Raw genomic sequence first — 20,945 nt, 5'->3', positions numbered from 1 at the left:
GTCATCTTGCTTTGTAACATCCTAACTATGTTCAATGAAAGGGAAAATTTCTTAATAGTCTAACCAAATAATAGCTACTCCACACTAGTTGACCTCACCCTTCCAAAAATGTTCCATGTGGGATTTACAAAATACAAAGCCAAAGGACTTGAAGAAAGCCATCTCTTAGGGCAGGGGCGGGCAAAATACTGCCTGTGGGCTGCATCCATTCCACCAGGAAATTTCATCCGGCCTGTGGGCGGGTGGGTGCCCACCAATGAATTATATCTGACTTGGTCTGTGGGTGCCCGTGCCGCACTCCACATGGGATCAAGCGCTGCCTACTCCCACTGAAGCAATGTGCTGTGCTCCTGCCCTTGCCCCTGCTGCAGCCACCCAGGGAACTGCTCAGCTCCCCTGCTCCCCAGTGGTTCCTCCTGTCACTGCTGCAGTACTATGGGCAGCAGGTAGGGAAATAGTAGTGGACAGGAGGAAGCTGCAGCTGGGCAGGAGTACGAGCCCGCACCTAGTGGGGCAGTGAGAGTGCAGAGCCCAGGTCAGTGGGAGCGTGAAGCCTTGGGCCAGCTTTGTTCCATTGTGTGTGGCTCCCTGCGGCTCACATGCAACTCCCAGGACTCATGCCACTGGGGGAAGCCCTGTGCAGTGGAGGCAGGCAGACTCGGCCTTGCTCCCTGCTGCCTTGGCTGAGTCCCAGGAGCTGCATATGGGGCCAGGCTGCCAGCTCCATCATGTAGGGCTCTCCCCCAGCAGCGCATGGCTCTGGTCAAGTCCCAGCAGCTGCACGTGAGCTGCAGGAAGCCCAGCACAATGAAACAGGGCTGGTCTGGCCCCGCTCCTTGCTGCCATGTATAGCTCCTGGTTCTTGGCTGGTGCTGTGCGCTGCTATGGGACCCCTCCTGTGTGGGCCATGAGCATCCTGAGGGCTTGCTGCCTGCTGCTGGCAGAGGGGGCTGTGCACAATGGGGGGGGTGGAAACATGTTGTGTGGGGGGCACACATACCTCACCATACCCACACCCTACACATACACACAAACACATCCCCCAAACACTATGCCTTCCCACACCCCCCCCCACTGTTCCCCACACAGCCACCCCCGATAAACCTCACACCTACCCACCCACAAACCTACCCCACCACACACATCTACCCACCCTCCAACCACATCCCACACATAGTATACAAAAGTAAGATTTTATTTTTAGTTATTATGCAATCGTCTCTATATATACTATGCAAACACACATAAATCAGGACAAGAATATTTTTTAAAATAAAATTGAAATGTTATAGTAGATGTTTTATTTTTAGTACATGATTTGTTTTTTTCTGGTTCGAAGATGGCAACTCCCCTCCCCCTCCCAAGAGTACTTCTGGGGGCAAGGGGAAGGGCTTCCAGTAGCAAAGGTCGGGGGTTAGAGGGTGGGATTTCCAGTCCCAAGCTGGTTACCACATTGTGGCTCTCAACAGCTCACCAAAATTCATTGAGTGGGCCTCCAGCCAAAATAATTATCTACCACTCTGGTAGGATTTTCCTGTTTATTGCACAAAATAATACAACTTCTCTCTTTTTTCCCTCCTATATGCAGTTTCTGACACTGGTGATCAAAATGGTAAGTGGTGTTGATTCTCAAAATGTTAGCTCTGTAGCCACACCAGAAAAATTCTCAGCACTAGGAGTTGTTGCATGCTCTAATATAGAAAAGTTTTTGTTCTAGCCAAAAATTTCCAGCTCCCTGCCAGACAAGCAGTCTCACGTGGCACTGGTGCAAGGTTAGGAGCAGGATTACTCAAAAGATTCCAGTTATGCTTACACATTACTTGCAGAAGATGATGCTTCTTAACATTGGCAATTATGCATAATTTGATATTGAAGTCAGTAATGAAGTTTGTATTGTCTGACCTATGTACTCTTGTCCTTAACACCCTGATGCATTTTCCTCAAGTCTAATACTTGCCTTTTAAACTTTAGCTTGTTCAGGTAACACTGGGCTTCCTGGTGCTGAAGAGAATCTCTGCAAAATCTGCATGGATTCACCAATTGACTGTGTCCTGCTAGAATGTGGCCATATGGTCACTTGTACCAAGTGTGGGAAGCGTATGAATGAGTGTCCCATCTGCCGGCAGTACGTGATAAGAGCTGTCCATGTCTTCAAGTCCTGAGTGAAAGCAAGGAAGACCAGTGTTGCCTTAAAGCCTCATGTGCTGCTAGAGAAATGGTTAAAATCTCTACACACAGTTGAAGGTCCAAGACTAGCACTCAGACCTCACAGGAAGCTTGAAGTTCATGAGAGGTGAGGCAAGAGGAAGCTTGGGAAATTTTTCATATTGAAGCTGTGACTGGATGTGTCCTTCCCACCACATTGCTATACACCACAGTGCCTGGACTCCTTGGAGCCTAATAACAGCATCAGACACAGAAATAACTAACAGCCTGTGAGAGCAGCTTGATCAACTGGTGATGGGGGATAAACAGTCACTTGGCTTCTCAACACAAAGACCAGATCCTGAGGCTTGTTATTTCTTCTGCAAATAATAAATGAGGGCTGAGATCTCCACACACGATAGTTTTTTTTGTTTTGTTTTGCTGCTATTGAATGTTCCCATTCTGCTTCTCTTATTCACTTGCTCTGTGAATCACCTCCAGTGATATTTTTATTTTCAGGGAACACAATCTTGGTTGAGCTTGTTCCTTGTTTTGAGCATATAACTTTATTTTAAGCTCTAGTTTTTAATGCTTGCAGGCCAGGCTGAATGTTGCCCCCCTCTCACCTTCTCCCTATTCCAAATGTGCTTAATTCTAGCTCAGTGGAATCGAGGCGTGCCTGCTCTGCTTTAAAGGAGGCAGGAAGGCTTCAGTGTTTAAGAAATTAAATATTCTGTGTCAGACAGCGAAGAGGCACAACATCTCACCTGGCTTCTTACACACCTGAATCCAGTGTTTTGTCCTATGTTGGTTCCTCTTTGTAGAAGACCTGAGAGTAGTACCTTGCCTACATGGTAACTGAACTGATTCTTAGTTATCTTAGGCACCAACTTGCCCAGTATATGCACTGCCTGAGCACAAGTGGAAAAAAAATCCACCTTCCCCCTCTAACGTAGGGATTTTTTTTCCAACATTTCAATTATATGAAGCCCTGGCCAATTTATTTCTGCACATCTGCAGTAGAGATGAATCTGTCAAAGTGATGCTGAAATAAGGAAAGTGTAAGGAGGCATTCTCCCTGCCTTATGAATGTTCCCCTAGCTGCTTTCTTTTCATTTCTTGCTGTCTGTTGCTTCCAGGGAGTTAAAGTGATTGGCACTGTTTAGCCTCCTTTGCCTTCTTCATCTCCCTCTTAGGCACAGGATACCAGTTCACTCTGTTCCACCATTCTCAAGTGCTATCAAATATAGAGATGGTTTGTTGAATGGCACAAGATAACTTCTCCCTTGGTAATGGAAGGGGCTATAGCATCATTCAAATATACTTCTATGCCAATCCCAAGTTTCTGAAAACTGCAGTTTGGAAAGCCCTTGTGAATCCATACTGAATTGCATTGTGGGGCTCCTCCACACTCACTGTGAAGTTAAAAAATGGTCTTACAAGGTATATCTTAGGAATACGCCATTCGTTACTGGATGGCAGCAAAATATGAACTTTCAGGATGATCCGGTACTAATGCCTTAAATAACTTTTCTCCCCAGCAGTTATGGTCACACTAGTGTCTTATTCCAAGAGGCCACCTGGGCCATTTAGGATTTAACTTTGCGTCAGGATATTTATCTTGCATGTAGCAGCAGAGTTTCAGTGAAGTCTGTCTCAAGTTTTCCTCAACTGCGATTGTAAGAACTTCAGAGGGGGGTGGGTGGGTATGTGTGTGTGTTTACATGTATCCATTCCCAGCCTCTACAACACTCAAGATATATTTAAAAGAAACCGCTATTGCAGATCCATGCATGTTTGCAATAACAGCTGGCAATATACGTTATCAGCTGTCTAACTATGCAAATTCATTTAACACTGCTGTACATCAGCAGCATTGCCTCCACTCCAGTAAACACATGGATTTGGAGGGTCTCTTCGGTTTAGAGTAAGAAAAAACTAGTTCTTGGTTAGTAGCTATGCATACCGTAGTCTAGCAATAAAGAAATTTGAGGCTGCAGTTTATTCAACATCTATGTTAGATGGTGTTTTCAGGTTATACAGAAACCAGAACGATAATTCCTGTAAAGAATGGACAGGCTTCTTCCTACCTGAGTCTCTTATGAATATGCCAGTTGTAGCTTTACCCTTCTTTCTTTTCCTTGCTGTTACTTCTGGATATTCTGCAATTTCTGACTCAGTGCTCTAGCAGACTACCAGACGGTCCTCTGTTTCCAGATACTAAATTGTATTACATTAAAGATGCATCATTTTCCTAGCATTTTTTTCAGCGTAAACCATTACTGTCATTGCCATTGAAGAGGGTTTCTATGGCAACTTCCAAAATGCATGGACTGTACTTACTGAGAGGCTTGAAAACTTCTGATCTAGCAAATGCACTGTGAAAATGTTGTGTGTAATCATGTTTAGCAATAAGCTCAGGACAGGGGCCTTGGCAAAAGGAATATTTCCCCTATGAATACATAGGTTTCATCTACTCTCTACAAGCCCTTCTAAGGCTACTATGCCTATTTTTCTACAACAGATAAGCCAACTTGCAGATCAGTGAAAAAAATTTTATTAGGAATGAGGTACTCACGTGCAGCTTGCTTTCCTAATACTTATACTGAAACTAATTTCATTCTTTCCTCCTTTGCAGAAATGGATTATTTAGTGTGAGGCAGTATGACGACTCACTTTAAAATAAATTCAAACTTAAAAAAATCCGGAGGAAGCAGATTCATAACCCAAAAGAATATATACTGATCAAAAACTAATAAAGATAAAAGTGTATGAAAATATTTAAGTGCTTTATGTACAATGTGCCCATTTGTTTAAAATATTTTGAAAATTAATGTCTACTTGAAATGATTTCTATTACATTTTTCTTTCATTCAAAAATTGTGGTGGGTACAGTGGTTAAATAAAACCTAACTAGTTTTGGTACAGAGTTCTGGTTTATAATTTTATAATAAAGTTGAACTTTAATGTAGACAACTACGTAGGTTCTGAGTGTTTCTCTCTTGGGAGCAGGGGTAGGTGGCAGGAACTAAACACCTGTCACTAAATGTGAAGGAGTAGAATAAGCACCCTCCCTCCCTCCCTCAATTTCCAAGCATTTCAGCTGCTTAACTACCACCAATGAATGAGGTAAAACTGAAATTCTGTTTTCCTCATTTTTTTAACCTAATTTATTACTCAAGTTTATGCAACTGGAATCCTGAATGTGTTTGGTTATTTCTAGGTCCTCTCCTCTCTTCAGGGCTACTTTTTCCTCTGAAAAGAAAATGTGAGAAACGATCAACTTTCAGCAGTGCAATTTAGTAATTTTGTAAGGCATTAAAGAAAAGCAAGCCCTTTTTTTAGCCCTCAAGGCTACATGGTGTTGATAGTGCTCAGCCCCAACTGACATTGGCCAAAGTAGAGGGTACATGGTAGAGTCAGGTCCCTTGACTTCTATATTACATGTTTGAGAAAGGGGCATCAATACTGACAAATATCACTGACATATGATATCAATATGCATACCTCACTGCATAAAAAATATTGTCTTTAAAAGGGAGACTTTAAAATAAAAACATTTTGGTAGGCTTCACAGTTGAGTAATTTTGAATGGTTTAGATTAGATGCTAACAAGTTTGTTAAAATAGGAATAATCCTATTTCCTTAGAATTATTCTGTAAAGATAACATGTATTCACACTCAGATGTAGGGTATGCTAAATTACCTGCCATTACAAGTAGCAAATGCTATTATCTGGGGAAAAAAATCCAAAAGAAACCCAATCAAACCTCATGGCTTACAGCCAGGACACATGCTGATCATTTGAGGAGGAGCTTGGTTATTTGTCACCCATGAACATACAAGATACTTCAAACTTGTGTAATCACTGCTTCACTTCAGGCAGAAAAGCTCCCTAAAAGGTAAAAAGTAGCAAATCCTACAACATGCTACTTAGTGTGGATTAAGTTTGTCATTTCTGGCCTGATTTGGATGAAACTTGCAGGAAGGCAATGAAGCCTGCCAAGTTTCAGGGAGACAGGTGCAGGGGTTTCAGGGAAACTGCACCTCAGTCTTGAAAGCAAAACATGTCACATGTATGTGTTAAGCCACAGCTGGGTCAAAACTGCAGGCATGCTAGCCCCTGCTGAGGCCACAAAGCTTTCAAGGTGATAGGTGCAGGGGCTTCTCGGTTCTGGGGCCCTGCATCTTTGGCTGCACAGGCAAAACCTGTGGCATGGGTGCTTGTGGGACTGTGTCTTGGGGCACGGGGGTGAAAACTGCAGGTGTGCTAGGCCCTGCTGTGGGCATGAAGCCTGCCAGGTGTCAAGGAGATAGATATAGGGGCTTCTGGGGCCCTGCACCTCTAGCTGCTGACAGGTAAAACTCATGACATGGGTGGGTGACAGTGTATGAGTGTGTTAAGGTGCACCGTTACTCAACTGACACCAAGGCAGAAAGCAGGGCAGTTCAAACAATGCTGCCTTTTATGCAGTTTTTCCATTCCTCCCACAGAGCACTGAGATTGGAAAGGACCTCAGGGAAGAATCGGTCACTGGCCAGCTACACAGTCAATAATAAGCACTCCTTCCCACCCCTTCTCCTTATTTTAGTTTGTTTCCCTGCAGGCAAGCCCAGCTTGAGCTTCAAAACCTTTAAAAAATTTCAAAATGTGGCGACTTGCCTTGTTTTGTTTCGAGGCTGTTTCACAGCTCTGTTTTGTTTTGATTTCACTGTTTTGAGCTTGAAATGAGTTGAAACGAAAAACTGCCAGCGAAATTTTGCACAGCCCTGTTGATCTGCACCCCCAACAGCTGCCTCCAGCTGGTAAGTCTGTGTCCTGCCTGTATAGTCTATGGGCAAATCGATTTGGAGGCTTCCGATCCAATTTGGACCTTTTAATGGGTCTCCCAGTTCTATTCGGATTCAGAGATTCAGCTGCTGAAGCTTCACACAGCCCTCATAAAAGGGCACAAAATTTAGCCTTGCCTTCCTCTGCTTGATTTATAGCAGTGCAGTAAGTACACACTGTTAATACATCTCTGGGGAATTGCACATAGGGCCAAGAATCTATTTTCCATTTGGATACAAAGCAACTATGAGAAACATTTATGCCTTTACAGTAAAAGGAGACACTGCAGAGTTTTATTTATGTTTTATTTATAAAAATACCCAAACTTTAAAAAAACAAAAAACAGGAGATGAAACCAGCACCTAGATAAAATGGACTGGGAGAAATGATGGGCAGGAGACAAACAGATTTTAATGGTGCCGCCCTGTAGGGAGTTCATTCCAGCTGGCACCGATAAAAATCAGTGTCACTGCTATGGATCCTGAGAGCCCAGCTTTGAGAAACTCGGTGTTATACAGGGTAGTTGGTAGAAAGAGCAAGGAATCTACATTTATTCCACCTACCTAGTCTCTGCTGTTTCCTGAGGGAGTTCCCTACTTAAGCACAAATCAGTTGCCTTGCCTTTTTAGCAGGGGGCTACCAGTCTCCGCTTACGGATACACTCCCAGATCCAACTGGGCGACACACGCTTAGCTCCAGGGTTCTCCTCAAGGTCCCCTATCACATGCGTTGCAGAAGCTGTATCAAACTCTTGCACAAGGTCCCCATCATATGCCACAAAGTACCGCCGGATTTTGCTGAAGTTCTCCACGGATGGTGGTAGGTACAGCCTCACCCCTGTAAATATGTCCAGCAATATCTGCAAAATTTGGAGGCAGGGGGGGAAAAAAAAAATAGAAGAAACAAGGGCTGATAAAAGACTTGACTAGTCAGGAAACGTCCCTAGAATCTATGCTCTGAAGGACACGGGCTCTTTCTGTGCATTTGTACAGGATCTAGGACAATAGAGCTGAAAGGGCACTTGTGTTCTCTTGCAACACAAAAGATGACACAGCTTTTTTAATAACAGCTTTGAGAACAGATCAATTTTGTTCAATACCAAAAATGTTCTATTAAAAGCTAAAAAACCTGTTCTTTCCATTAGGGCCACCAGTTTAGATCCAACACCTTAAGGCTGCTTACGGACATAAAAAGTCCAAAAAACAGTTGCTTTACTTTAAAGTCTGTTCACCCCCACACTGAATCCAAGGGGCGCTGCGTTACTTTGATCCAGCTCACCCAATGTCTGTATAGATTGGGTGCTTCAGTGGGGCTTTTTTGGTGCTTTTACCTGATTGAATCTACTTTCAATACAAGCACCAAAAAGCCCCACTGAAGCTCACAATTCGCACAGATGCTCCAGGCTGAAATAACATGCTGCTTCTTTCAGTAAAGCTGTTTATTTGTTTCTTTCCCCATGTCTGTCAGCAGCTAAATGGCTTGCTGCAAGATGAGCCGAATGGGGAGTATGTTGGGGAAAGCAAGCCAACTCCTATCTGCACAGACACATGCTGCCACAATGCAGCCAAAAAGTGCAGATGGGCACAGCAGACTTCTAGTGGTAGAGGAGCTGATGGTGCTGCAGGCAGAGCAATGACAGCCAAAACATTTTAGCTCTTACCAGCATCATCTCCTGTTGAGACTCTTCCAGGATTTCCCTGTACTGACACCAAACTGAAAAAGGACCACCCACAACCCCAATCGTTTTTTCCCCATAGTTTAAAGCCAAAGCCCCTAAACCAGACAGTCCTGTGATCCAGTGACTAAAGAAAGGAAGGCAAGCCAAGAGGATATCCCAATCCCATACTTGATCTTTGTAAATTACTCACTCTTTGGGCTTCAGTCAATCCATCAGCCAGGGGACAACACAAACTTCCTCTTGTCAAAGTCAGAGGCTGCCACTGAACTGTTTTCTTAGCCAGGCAGGAAAGGGCCATTGTATTAGCCCTAACTATTACCTCTAGGCCTGGTGGTCACATGGCTTAGCAAGCAAAACAGCTTCTGTTAAGATGCCCAGAGGGAATTGACTTCTCTCAGTTAAATCAAGTAATCTGGCAGCCCTGCAGCTGGTATTTGCTGTTTACAGCCGATAAGCTACTCTAGGCCTCGCGGGAAAAACAGCCTGAAGCCCAAACCCCAGAACTGCTCCCACTATTTTTTCAGCAGTGTGGTCCCCTGACTACTCCTACACAGCACAGATATAATAGCATTGCTGTTTCTCCACAATATCATCCTTTCGCTGGAAGTTCAAAACCTCCCCTCGTGAGCTGAATGGACTGGTTCAGTTTGCTACATCTGACATGTTTGGAACTTTGAAGGATTTATTGCTGGTAGCACAGAGACATCCAGATCTTGCTCCTGATTTTTCATCATGTCACATTAAAGCTCTTGGTCACTTTTAGGGCTGTTAATAGCTCATTTCTCACTCTCTTCCTCTCCCATCACACTATCCTTGCCCTCTGCCAGCAATGCCAGCTGTTATTCTCCCATTAGCATGCCTGTTTTCTTCCACACTATCCCCTCTCCTTGGAATGCCTTCCACTTCCTTAAATCCCTTTTGGACCCACCTTAGGCACAGTAACCAACAGACATTAGCCACTCTGAATGGTTAGACTGAAGGTCAGATTCTGTAAGAGCCAACTTTACAACACTCTCAAATGACTATGAACCACCTCATTGAGCACATTGTTCTCCTAAATAACCAAACATTACTGTGTCCTCTTTCCTCCCCTGGATTCATTGTTTGTTCAAATAGTTACACTGGGTAACAAACTACAACAGCCCACAAGTTCTAATACAGGACATCAGCCAATCCTCCTTCCCTCTGCAACCTCCCATCTCCTCTATACACAGCACTACACAGGTGCAGTAATGAGAGATCTGCCTTCAAAAGAACTGGTACAAGCCACTGGTGGAGTCAGGACACCAGAGGGACTGCGGGTTTGCACTCGAATGGTAAGCCCTGTGCTCAGCCACTCCCTGCAGCCTGTTGCAGAAACATGAATGAGGCAGAGGCACCTGCCTGCACTCTGAAAATGTGGAGCTTGGGTTGCTGCTACTGCTTTTCCCTTTCGCTCCCGTTTCTAAGCCTAGCTTAAAACCAATCTAGTGGGCAAATACCAATGCTGAACTGCCAAGGCACAAAAAGTGCTACATGTGCAGAAAATGCTAGCATCTGAAACAGAGCCAGACTCCTAAATGCTCCGACATGGCTTATAACCATATAGACCTGGTAGACTCTCAACTAAGTCATTTTCCACCAATCCAGACATAAAGCAATGAACAGCTGGCTCTTTTGCAGAGAGCTGAGTTAGTGCAATTAATTTTGTTTCAGTCTTTAATAAATAGCTAGCATACTACTGATAAGGGTGGCTGGGGGAGTCTTTAGCTTTTGTATGCGCTTCTGATCTGTTAGCACCTTCCCAGGTGCACAGCTTGCCTGCTGCTTCTCTCCCATGTGCCTATTCTGTAAAAACAAACAAGAACTGCCATGAGCCATAGTTCTGACACTGGGATCCTCCTTTATATCAAAGATTTTGTGCATGCCTGGGGGTACCAGGTACCGGCTGCCCTGCAATAACTTTAAGGCCACTGTCAGACATTCAAAAGAAGGTGCAATGGGATCTGAAAGACAGTCCCAGCAGTTGCGCCTCCTGCCATGCCCCACATGCATAGCGGGAGGTAAGACTAGGATTGAGCATCAGATCCCATCACACCATATTGCTGGTATAGGGGGAGCCCAGGACCATGATCCAGCACGCAGTCTCTGGTGGTTCAGATTTGTTCTGGAACATTCATACATTTTAGGTTTTCCCTCATCCCTTCACTACCCTGCAGCTCCCCACCCAGCCAACTTTACCTTCTTCCCATTGTCATCCAGTTCGGCTGCTTTCCGCTTCTCCCCTCGTTTATCCTCTGCTTTCTTTTCAGGGGTCGTATAGACTAAATTGTTACCTGTTAACAAGAACCCCCTGCATTGTTAGTGCACATGGCTGAGACAGGTGCATTTTAAAGCAGTTCTTGAAATACAGGGGAGTAGGAAAGGAGAAAAGGGAAAGGTGCTGGCACATCTAGACTGGCTGCAAAGAGCTAAGAGGTAAGTTTCCAAGAAGAAATTCCCCATCTTCTTTCCTGATTGCCTCCCAAACTTATGCTGTTGCTGCTCCTGCACTGGCATGATGCACAGGTTGTCTACCCCTTTCCCTGTTGTGAACATTTGAACATGAAGCTACTCAGGAATTCGGAAGGAGATCAAGTCTCTGGGGGCAGAACGATGGAAATTCATGCTGCTATAATACAGGGAGAATGCCATTGACTGACCCCAGCCATCCAGAGCCCACCCTCTTTTACTTTACCTTCAGACTTCTTGTTTTTTGCAGGTGACTTCCTTGGGGGAGTTTTAGGGGTATTGTGTGGTGTGGAAGACCCTGAATTTCCATCATTCTCTCCACTGCTGCCAGCTGTAGATACCTCTTCTTCTCCAGCAACAACACTGAAATCAGACTTCTCTTTAGAGAGCTGGTACAGCTCCTGCCATAAAGTACAAGGAAGATATCAGGATTGTGTACAAAGGCTGCGATTCCAAGGTCCTGGTAGGCTGCCATTCAGACCACGCTGATGTGGAATGTGCCTATTTTTCCCTTACAATCACTTCTAACTAGGAAGGAACAGATGGCAGATGGGATGTCACAAACACCCCTGCCCTGACTGAGAAGGAGGACAGCAGGAGAATCCAGCCAATGCAACGCCATTGGCTGGATGCTGTCTGAGAAGCTCACCTGCTTGTCTAGCTGAAGCTGTCCTTTTAGCTGAGGGTAACCTGTATCACTTTGATGGAATGTAGAACTATGACAAACTTAGAAGTGAAAGTTATCTTGATCAAAAAACGACTTCCTCCATTACTGTGGCTGTTACAAGAGGTAACACAACAGCTTGCTGACACGGTATTTCTCCACAGTGCACTATTAAGAACATAAAGTACTGCCATTCACTGGGTTAGACCATAGGTCCATCTTGCCTGGTCTCCTGTGTTGCAGTGGCAGAGTGGATGCTGAAAGGGAGAATGAACTGGGTCTGACCAGGGTTTCTTCTACTGTTTCTCTCACTTGCAGCCTCCAGCATTTAAAAAGTCTGGGAAATTCCAATTCAGAGGTTGTATCCTTAATTCCCATACTCAACGGCTACTAACACCCCTTTCCTCCAGAACCTGTCCAATCCCTTTTTTGAATGTGGTTAAGCTGGCAGCTTCCACAACATTTGATGGCAATGGAGTTCCACACTTTAAATTATACACTGTGTGAAGAACTTCCTTTTGTTATTTTTAAATGTATTACCTACTAGTTTCATTTTGTGACCCCCTAGGTATTCTGTGACTTCTAGTAACTCATCCAACAGCCTCAGAAAAGCCTTCAATATAAAAACAAGATGCACAGCAACAAAGCTCAGAAAAGCAAACTCATCCTAGTGCACTTACCCAATCTGCTACTATGAACAGGGCTGCCAGCAAGTATCCCATTATGCACAGCATGGTCAGAATTTGCCTTTTCTTGAAGCAGCTTCCCTCAGAATTTCTATCATTACCATGCTGAGGACATGCAACTAAATTAAAAGCCTCACCTTGAGTTGAGGGAGATTGGTGGCTGTCTTCCAGTTTTTGTCATCTCGGATCCGGGTACAACGAGGGAAACGAATGGAAATCCCATCTGCAGTGTGGGCTTCTGCTTTAGAGAACTCTGCACCTGTGATCTCCCACACTGGGGCCTTCTAGATAGAACACATTGGAGATCTATCAGAGAGAAGGCCAAATCTTTGTAGGCCTCTCATTAATCTACTAAATTGGAGGTGTTTGTATCTCCGCACCTCTTTCCCAAAAGACCCAGGCAGAACTGAGCTAAGCATGTATATACATCTCTCTAAAGTCACTATGAGGTTTCTAGACAGATTTAACTCCAGCCAGAAGCACCATGGAGGATGCGAGGAGCACTTACCTTCGGGTCTGGAACAATGAAATCTGGATAGTAGAGCTTATTTATTTTTAGCCAGCTCGGAATTTTACTGGGATCCTAGAAAGCCAAGAGGAGATAACAGGATCACTGATGATAATCCATATAATAAACCTTTTCTAACAGAAAAGAACTGCTAAAAGATTAACTTGTTTGATTAGCAACAGCACCTACATCCTGCACAGAATCCAACCCTAACAATCCTGCTTCACATATCAAAAGTGTGCAACTCAAAATCCAACAACCAATTTGCTCTGAGGCATAATGCCCAAGTTGCTTTTAACTTGGTTTCAACAGAATTCCAATACATTTTAATCTTACTACACAATTTTCAATTTACAGTGATATGCTGCTAGGCATACTGAATTTTTAACTTTCTAAAATATCAAGTATATGCTTTAAGCTCATTTCATTTTCAGGACTTAAATAAGAATGACCCAAGATACTACACTTATGGCATGTACAGACATTCGCTCTGCCAGAAGAAACTCTCCAACAGGTTATTTTTCTTCCAGAGCAGCCATTTTTACTCTGGGAGAAAAATCCTGAACATACATACATTAATGGTTTCTCCTTAGAGAGCAGCGACTCTCCCAGGAGAAAACAAATGTCTGTACATGGCCTGGAGCCTCACACAGATATTCAGTTTCTCCCAGGAGAGTTGCTACTCTCCCAGGAGAAGCCACAAGTATACAGATGTTCAGGCTTTTTCTCCTAGTGGTCATTCTAGTAGAACAACAACCTATGAACAACTAGAGTTAAATGGCTCCCAGGAGAGCATCTTCTCTATAGGTACCTTCTGAGAGAAGCTGCAGCACAATCCTCCAGCATCCCAGTATGTTTTTTCCCCACCCAGAGGTCCAGGGAGACAGTGTATCACTTACACTGGACTTTACTGCTCCAGACAAGCAGGACCCCCTTCACAATCCCCTCATGCTGCAGGGAAACAGCCGGCAAGACAGTCTGGGTCAGCCAATCAGGGCTGCTTCGTGCACTGCCATTCTCTCTTGCCAGGCAGACTGAGAGCCTGCAGAGGAGGCCAAGATGTATGCACACAGGCCCCATAGTTACAGGTTACACATAGTGGCTCAGCAAACCAAGAATTCTCCTAGATTAGTTGAGCACGAGTATACAGCCTTATATGCCCAGGCTTTAACTGTGGAGTTCAAAAATTTTTACCTAGACATTTGTCATGCTGAACCTTCATCTGATGACTGGGTTAGTTAAAGTAAACTAATGCCCCCTCTACATGTTATACGTATTACACAATTACCTGGTTAATTAGGTATTTACTTCAGATCAGCAACATGTGGAACTACCATGCCATAAGAAGGTCCAACCAGCTATAAAAGGTAGGGCTGGAAAGTGTATAATAACTTTACAGCTGGCTTCTATCCAGCTTTAAATTTGTTATCTGATGGGGCTCCCAGCTGCAGGGTTGCACCATGCACTGCTGTGGCTGGAAGTCCCAGAGCTGACAGGACTCTCAGCCACAGTACAGTCCCATGGGCTGCCCTGGCTGGGAGTTCCAATTGTGGCAGTGGCCCCATGATTGTGTGGATCATGTTTTACCCAACTGTCTAGAGAGGCCCTTAAAATTGTAGTTTGTTACTTCTCATCTAAATATGGTGCATAACCTCCCACATATCACAAGTGTACAAATGCAAGGGAATGCCCAATGTTCAAAAAGCTGGCAGTAACTGGAGTTCAGTTTGGCTGGATAGATCATGGATCTCTAGTGGAAGGTCTCCAGAGAGCTTTAGCTATATCTTCCATCATTTAAAGCCGTTTTTTGGGTTATGGTTAGGTCCCGACAGTCATTTCCACTATCTCTACTCACTCACCACTTCTACTCAAGCCAAAGGGGGAAGCAGACCTTTCACAAGCCAATTGCCGAATGTAATCCTAAATCAACCCAGTGCTGGATCCCACCTCACCTTGCTGATCTTCACCATGTCCAGCTCCTTCTGCAGGCGAGCTAAGGTGGCATCATCATGCCCACCAGAGCACTTAGACACCGTGCACCATTTTTCAGTCTTGGGATCATAGCAGCCCATTAAAAAAATTGACATCATTCCACCTGGAACAGAGAAAAGGGGGTTTCGATGTCAAGATACCAGGGCCAGCCTAGGAATTCACATTTCACAAAGCAGCAGCAAGCAGAAGCTTCACCCTTGGGACTTGATGCTTGTGACTGATATTGTGAGGGGAAAGGATTTCTCAGGCTGCTACCTTTTACTGAGCCAACTACGTAGCTGGCACAGAGCAAGACAAGCTTTTGAAAGTAAGACTTTCTTTATCATCACTGATATTCTCAGGTAAACTCCAATGCACAACACTTAGTAATGAGACTCTGTGCTGGGCCACAGGACACCAGCCAACTCTCTCTTGCCCAATGCTCTTGCACTCTCTCACAGTTAAGCCTGCTGTTTGCAACTGCCATGCTTTGTTATAGATCACTACATACAGCAGTAAATGCTATATCCAAAAATCAGCCTGATAAAAAGGGCAGCTGTTGAAATCAGCCAGGCAGAAAACCAGAGATTCTTCTCCTAGCTAAAGAACAGGTAAGTTACTGACACACACTAGTTCTAGCAGACATACCTTTACTGCCTTGGCCGTAGAAAGCTCCCAGAACAACCAGGTCTGCTGTGTCAGCCATGGCACCTTCATTAAGATAGTCCTTTTTCACTTTCAGCCAGTGACGTTTTCCTGGCTCATACGTGCTCTACACAAAACAAGTATGCATTCCAGGTAAGGAAACCCCATTCATATTTCTGCAGGGAACCATTAGCTGGCTATAAGAATACCTCCGATTCACAGGGACAGATTTAGATCAAGATTTCCACTGTTTATAACAATGACCATCACCAAAATCTAGAGATGACATTTAAAAAAAAAAAATGCTGGTAGGTATATTGTATTTTCATTCTTCTAATCTCAAAAAATTTTACAAAGGCAGCTAAGTATCATAAGTACCTTTTAAAACACATTTATGCAGACGGAAACCAAAATGCTGAGAGACATAGTGCTACATCTATGGTCAAAACAGAGTTGTCCATAAAAGGTCAAGTTTTTTTCCTCCAATTCAGCATCCTAAACAGTGGCCCACACTGCTATAGGGCATGTATAAGTACTGCTAGCCCTGTTTATAGAGGTTTCATGAATTTAAATGAACACTTAAATGACACATGCAACCAAGTAAGAATGAAATTACTATTTAGCTAGGTAATAACAGTAATTTGAGGGTTCAAGAGAAGTCAGTTGTATACCAACACCCTATTTTTGGAATAGTTCATCTACTTTTAAAGAGCCAGACTCCTTTAGAACAATTCAGTATTAAATATCATCTAATCCTTACAGTGACAAATTGTTTTTAAAAGGTTCTTCTTCAATCCAGGAGAAAACATGGACATTAGTAGACTTGCCTCTATATCCTTCAGCACCAGTCCTTCCAGTCCCTCACGGATGACTCTATTGATCATATCTGCCAGATCTGAAGCTTTCTGGAAGGGAAAGGAAATGTCTAAGTCTCATCCTCCTAGATGGCAATGTGTACCAGGGATTTTCCACTGGCTATTCTTACCATTCTTCAGGGGGAGCAAAAATTCACCAAGAAAAAGTGTAGTGTAGTGGCAAACAATTATCAAATACCATCAGCCAGCTATTTTCAAAGAAAACAGCTGTCCCTCAATTTTTTTTTGTCAACACAAGCACAGGACTTGGCAGCAGGAAGGGGAAGGAGGGTTGTAAAGCTATGCAGTTCTGTGCATGGCAACTGAAGCAGCCACTGAGTATGTTGTTGTCTCTATAGTAGACAAAATAGCCTGCCCATTGCTGCCAGGCTACAGTCTTAGATGGAATAGGTTGCAGCTCCTATGTTCTAGTGACAGCTTTTTCACATATACAGTTGACCAGCTAAAGAAAAACTGCAGGACGTGCAGAGTAAGTAGATAATGCAGTGATGCCGGATCACCTCTAGAAACAGTAAGGAGGAAACAAGAGTCAGCTGAATCCACTGCACCCTCTATATTCCTGGGTTGAAATTGAGGGCCACTGGGACATGTGCTCAGCCCCAGAAAAGCATCTCATGTTGCATGCATGCATACCAGAAATAGAATCCATGTGGATGATCATTTGAAGAGCTGCTAGATGTGCAGCCTTTAAACATGTTGCTATTAAGTCAATGAGAGTTGTAAAGGGTCAGAGCCCAGATTCAGAACCTGACAGTAAACCCTTTTTACTATTTGAAACCAAACTCACTGTGACATGCTTCATCTCTGAGAAGAGGATCCGGCTGGGGATTTCAACCATGTTATCATGGAGAAACTTACGACGCTCACGCAATGGCCTGAGAAAGAATACAGACACATCAACAAAGGGCATATAATCAAAAAAGAAAAAGTTCCTCAGGCGCTATGTACTAGTCACCTGAATATTAAGAAAAAGCTACTTAAACATCACTTAGCAAATAAATGTGTCCTTTACAATGCCAGGAAATGCAATCAATTTCATACACCACCCTGTAAAGTACTATAAACTCCCCCATAAACAAATAAGCCAGCTTTAAAATCATGGATACTAGTTTCAACTCATAGATGGAGCCTGTGATTAATACTGAAGCCTTTTAGGTCTTTGATTGTTCTGAGGATAAGTGGAACAGGATTCTGGTCTGCTGGTTCTAGCTCAAATATTTCATTGCTGCTATCAATCTATTAACATCCTTTTAAAAGTGAAATTCAAGCCAATGGTGTTATTTATATTAGAATACTCAGGCTACAGAGTTCAGCCTCTCCTGTCCAATAGGATTTTAGTATACAACCTCTGTTTTAGAGTGGGTGACAGCATACTACAACTCCCAGCATGCAATGCTCCATTGTGTGCAAGCTGTACAGGTCATCTACCCTCCTATTAAGAGAGGTTATTCGCACAGGTGATCCCCCAGTTTTATTGAAATCAGATGCATTTTTTTGTTTTCCAACAACAAAGAAATGCAGCAATTAGCTGGGTAAAATCTGGAAGGCCAAGATAATTCAGATGCTCTTACACCCAGCTTGTGTAATATACATATTACAATATTTATTCAATTAGCTGAGGTTCTCTCCCACCCACCCCTCCCCTGCCTTTATAACAGGAGGACAAAAACTCCTTGCCTTATAATACAGTGCAGCTGCTGAAGCTGGAAAGCTGGGGTGGCAGCTGCTGCCCATTTGCCTCCCTCCTCAAACTCTGCTCACCCTGCCACTCCTTCCCTGCAGCCCCCAGTATCTGCCCCCACCAAGCAGCTTCTTCCTCTTGTCCCTTCTTGTGCACTCCTCCTTATCTTTGTTCCATGCTAGCAGGCTGCCCTCTCTGCAGCCTGGAGAACAAAGGACATGGGCCAGCCCAGCCCTGTAGCAACAGTACCAGCTCTGCAGTACTACATGGCTCCAGCCTGGCCCTGCTCCCTGCCCCAGGCTGCAGCAGGGATGGAGACTGCTGGTGCAGAGCAAGGTAAGGGGGGAGAGCAGGGGGAATAAGACTTCGGAGGGTGGCACAAGAAGAAGATTCAGGCAGTCTGAGACTGTGGGGAGAGCAGGCAGAATGTGGGGTAAGGAGGGACAGGAAAGGAAGAAAGTGGCAGCAGGAAGCAGGCTGCCTACCTCTCACTGTCTGCACCACCACCTCCACACTGCCCATTTCCTACCACTTTCCCCACCACTGTCTGCTCCATTACTGCACCCTGCTACTCCCCCCACTCAACTGCCCCATTACTCCTCCCTGACTTTTCACCACCACCTGTAGTGATTTTTGTGTGTGTGTGTGGGGGGGGGCGGCAGGAATAAATTTAAGATGATCCTCCATTAATTAGATTTCATACACTGAAAATTATAATAAGATTTCTAATTTTTGTGCGTAAAACCTAATTATGGGGGGGGGTTGTCTTATATTCCAGGTCACCTTGTATTTGGGTACATATAGTAAGTTACTTTGCTTAAAAACTTTAGAGCTAATTTTTTGGAAGAACTGTATATTCACAAAAACAAGGCATTTCAAGGGGCTGAAGCTATTTGCTAATTTAGGCTGAATTCAACAAGAATTTTCATTCAAAAGGGTAGGAAATACTTTTTAAAATGTCAAAACATTTTATTTAGACACTCTTCAATGGAACTATTTTATTATGGAAAATTTCAAACCATTTGGTATCAATATTTTTAAACAAAACATTGACTTTGTTTTAAAATACCATTTTAAACATTGGCTTAAACTAACAATAAAGGCTGCTTATAGATGTGAAAAAAAAAGAAAAAAGCACTTTACTTTCAGCTCTACGTGCCCCTGGACTGAGCACAACACAGCACATGCCCAGAAGAGGAATCTAATCAGTTTGACTGGGCTTGCCAAGCATCTGTACAGCTCATACACTTCAGCAGGGTTTTTTGGCAATTTTACCCAATAGCCAATTGAATTGGCTATTAAATAAAAGCACCAAAAAGCCCTGCTGAAGCTCACAAGCTATACAAAAGCTGCAGAGCAGAGTCTAATTGATACAATTCCTCATCTGGTGAAGTGGTGGGGTTTCCCCCACATTTGTCAGCACCCAAAAAGGGTCAAAAATAAGCCCAGAAAGAAAGAACGAACTTTCTGTTTTGGGTTAGAGCAAAATGATAAAACATCTGTGTTGCAAGAGACAGACAAGTCAGAATACACAGCTACTGCAACAAAGCCTATAAGATTCATAGAGTGGCATAAATGTTAAAACATCTAAGTGACTTTGGTGCTCAAGTCTCATTTTTGAAGCAACTCAGACACTACTAACTGGATCCACATGTGGGACACAGGAGGGTGTCCTGCCACAGCTTTAACACTAAACAGCTCCGCAGAGTCAGGACTCAGATTTCCAAGTGGCCCACTTTGGCAAACTTAGGCAGATGGGGAACTTAAAAATCAGCAGAAGCCATGGATAAAGTTGCAGCTAAACAGTTTTAGACAAAGCAGCAGATGCAAAGGGTACAGGCACATGAATCAGTTTGCAGACCTAGTCCCCAAATGACCGTCTCCTCTACAGCAGCAACATGTCCAGCTGGCATGTGCCACAGAATGCCGTGCAGACTCGCATGCTACAAGCCTGGAGAATGTGCCAATGAGACTAACTCCAAGGGATAGCCTTCTAATCTCCAGGATACCCAAGAGCAGCTAGTGGGGATGAGGCTTGAGTAGCCTCTCAGGGTCATGTAAGTCAGATGTGCTCAGGACACACAGATGCTGCAGTATAGATAGGCCCAAGTAAACTTTAGTACTTTTAAAAATATTTTCTTAGTCCTATTTCTCCATCCTGAACATCACTGGACCCATGTCTTTCAAACATACCTGTCCATCAGGCTGATATCATTGAAGTAGATGCAATCAAATACAAACAAGCAGACATTGGCATCTTGGAAAGCAGCTTTCTGTAAGGCAATTAAGAACAGTTAAAGAAATCTGCACAAAGTACTGAACTACTATGCACATAGCAATACTGGAGAAAATGTACAAAACAAACATATGAAGCAACAGAATTTTTTTTTCCATTTAAGCTTTGTTATGGTAAACAACTGTTCCTTGTAGACAACTAGGATTTAAATACACTGTAGTTCTTTAAAATACAAAACAAGAAAAAGAAACATGTTAATTTGCTACTGACAGGGTAGCAAGAGCTGGATAGATATCAGCGACTTCCAGCAAGTGAAGCATGAGTTACTCCTGCTGTGAGAAAACCCAGACATTATATCGATGTTAGGTTAATGGCTCCTTATAAAAGCAGTAATTTAATTCTCAGTATACCATCCTGATCCTCATTTCAGTTTAACATAACTGAGTTACAAGTCATACCAATATATACCTAAAATCACAGTGTCACGCTGACCTCTTCCACCTCCTACAGCATTAAGTTGAATAATAGCAGAGAA

General features: G+C 43.6%; 2 protein-coding genes across 3 annotated transcripts in view; one reads left to right on the top strand and one right to left on the bottom strand.

Annotated features, from left to right (window-relative positions):
• Nucleotides 1–5,124, top strand: part of RFFL (ring finger and FYVE like domain containing E3 ubiquitin protein ligase) — a 78,405-nt gene extending 73,281 nt beyond the window's left edge. The window contains exons 6-7 of the mRNA XM_019545355.1: nucleotides 1,589–1,612; nucleotides 1,972–5,124. Of these exons, the coding sequence (XP_019400900.1) occupies nucleotides 1,589–1,612; nucleotides 1,972–2,162 (215 nt within the window). The 3' untranslated portion in view covers nucleotides 2,163–5,124. The remainder of the gene's footprint in view (nucleotides 1–1,588; nucleotides 1,613–1,971) is intronic.
• Nucleotides 5,125–7,265: 2,141 nt separating this feature from the next.
• Nucleotides 7,266–20,945, bottom strand: part of LIG3 (DNA ligase 3) — a 23,963-nt gene continuing 10,283 nt past the window's right edge. The window contains exons 10-19 of one of the 2 annotated variants that reach the window (XM_019545352.1): nucleotides 20,368–20,447; nucleotides 17,281–17,368; nucleotides 16,446–16,523; nucleotides 15,622–15,745; nucleotides 14,955–15,097; nucleotides 13,003–13,077; nucleotides 12,632–12,778; nucleotides 11,371–11,545; nucleotides 10,875–10,969; nucleotides 7,266–7,835 (exon numbers count right to left, since the gene is read on the bottom strand). In XM_019545352.1, coding sequence (XP_019400897.1) covers nucleotides 7,602–7,835; nucleotides 10,875–10,969; nucleotides 11,371–11,545; nucleotides 12,632–12,778; nucleotides 13,003–13,077; nucleotides 14,955–15,097; nucleotides 15,622–15,745; nucleotides 16,446–16,523; nucleotides 17,281–17,368; nucleotides 20,368–20,447 — 1,239 coding nt within the window. In that variant the 3' untranslated portion in view covers nucleotides 7,266–7,601. Of the gene's footprint in view, nucleotides 7,836–10,329; nucleotides 10,482–10,874; nucleotides 10,970–11,370; nucleotides 11,546–12,631; nucleotides 12,779–13,002; nucleotides 13,078–14,954; nucleotides 15,098–15,621; nucleotides 15,746–16,445; nucleotides 16,524–17,280; nucleotides 17,369–20,367; nucleotides 20,448–20,945 lie in introns of those variants that run through there. The other variant, XM_019545354.1, reaches the window with a different exon arrangement.

The sequence above is a fragment of the Crocodylus porosus genome, unplaced genomic scaffold (assembly GCF_001723895.1).
Source record: "Crocodylus porosus isolate Cpor-Errol unplaced genomic scaffold, CroPor_comp1, whole genome shotgun sequence".
Taxonomy (NCBI): domain Eukaryota; kingdom Metazoa; phylum Chordata; order Crocodylia; family Crocodylidae; genus Crocodylus; species Crocodylus porosus.
This window is presented reverse-complemented; position numbering and strand designations above follow the sequence as displayed.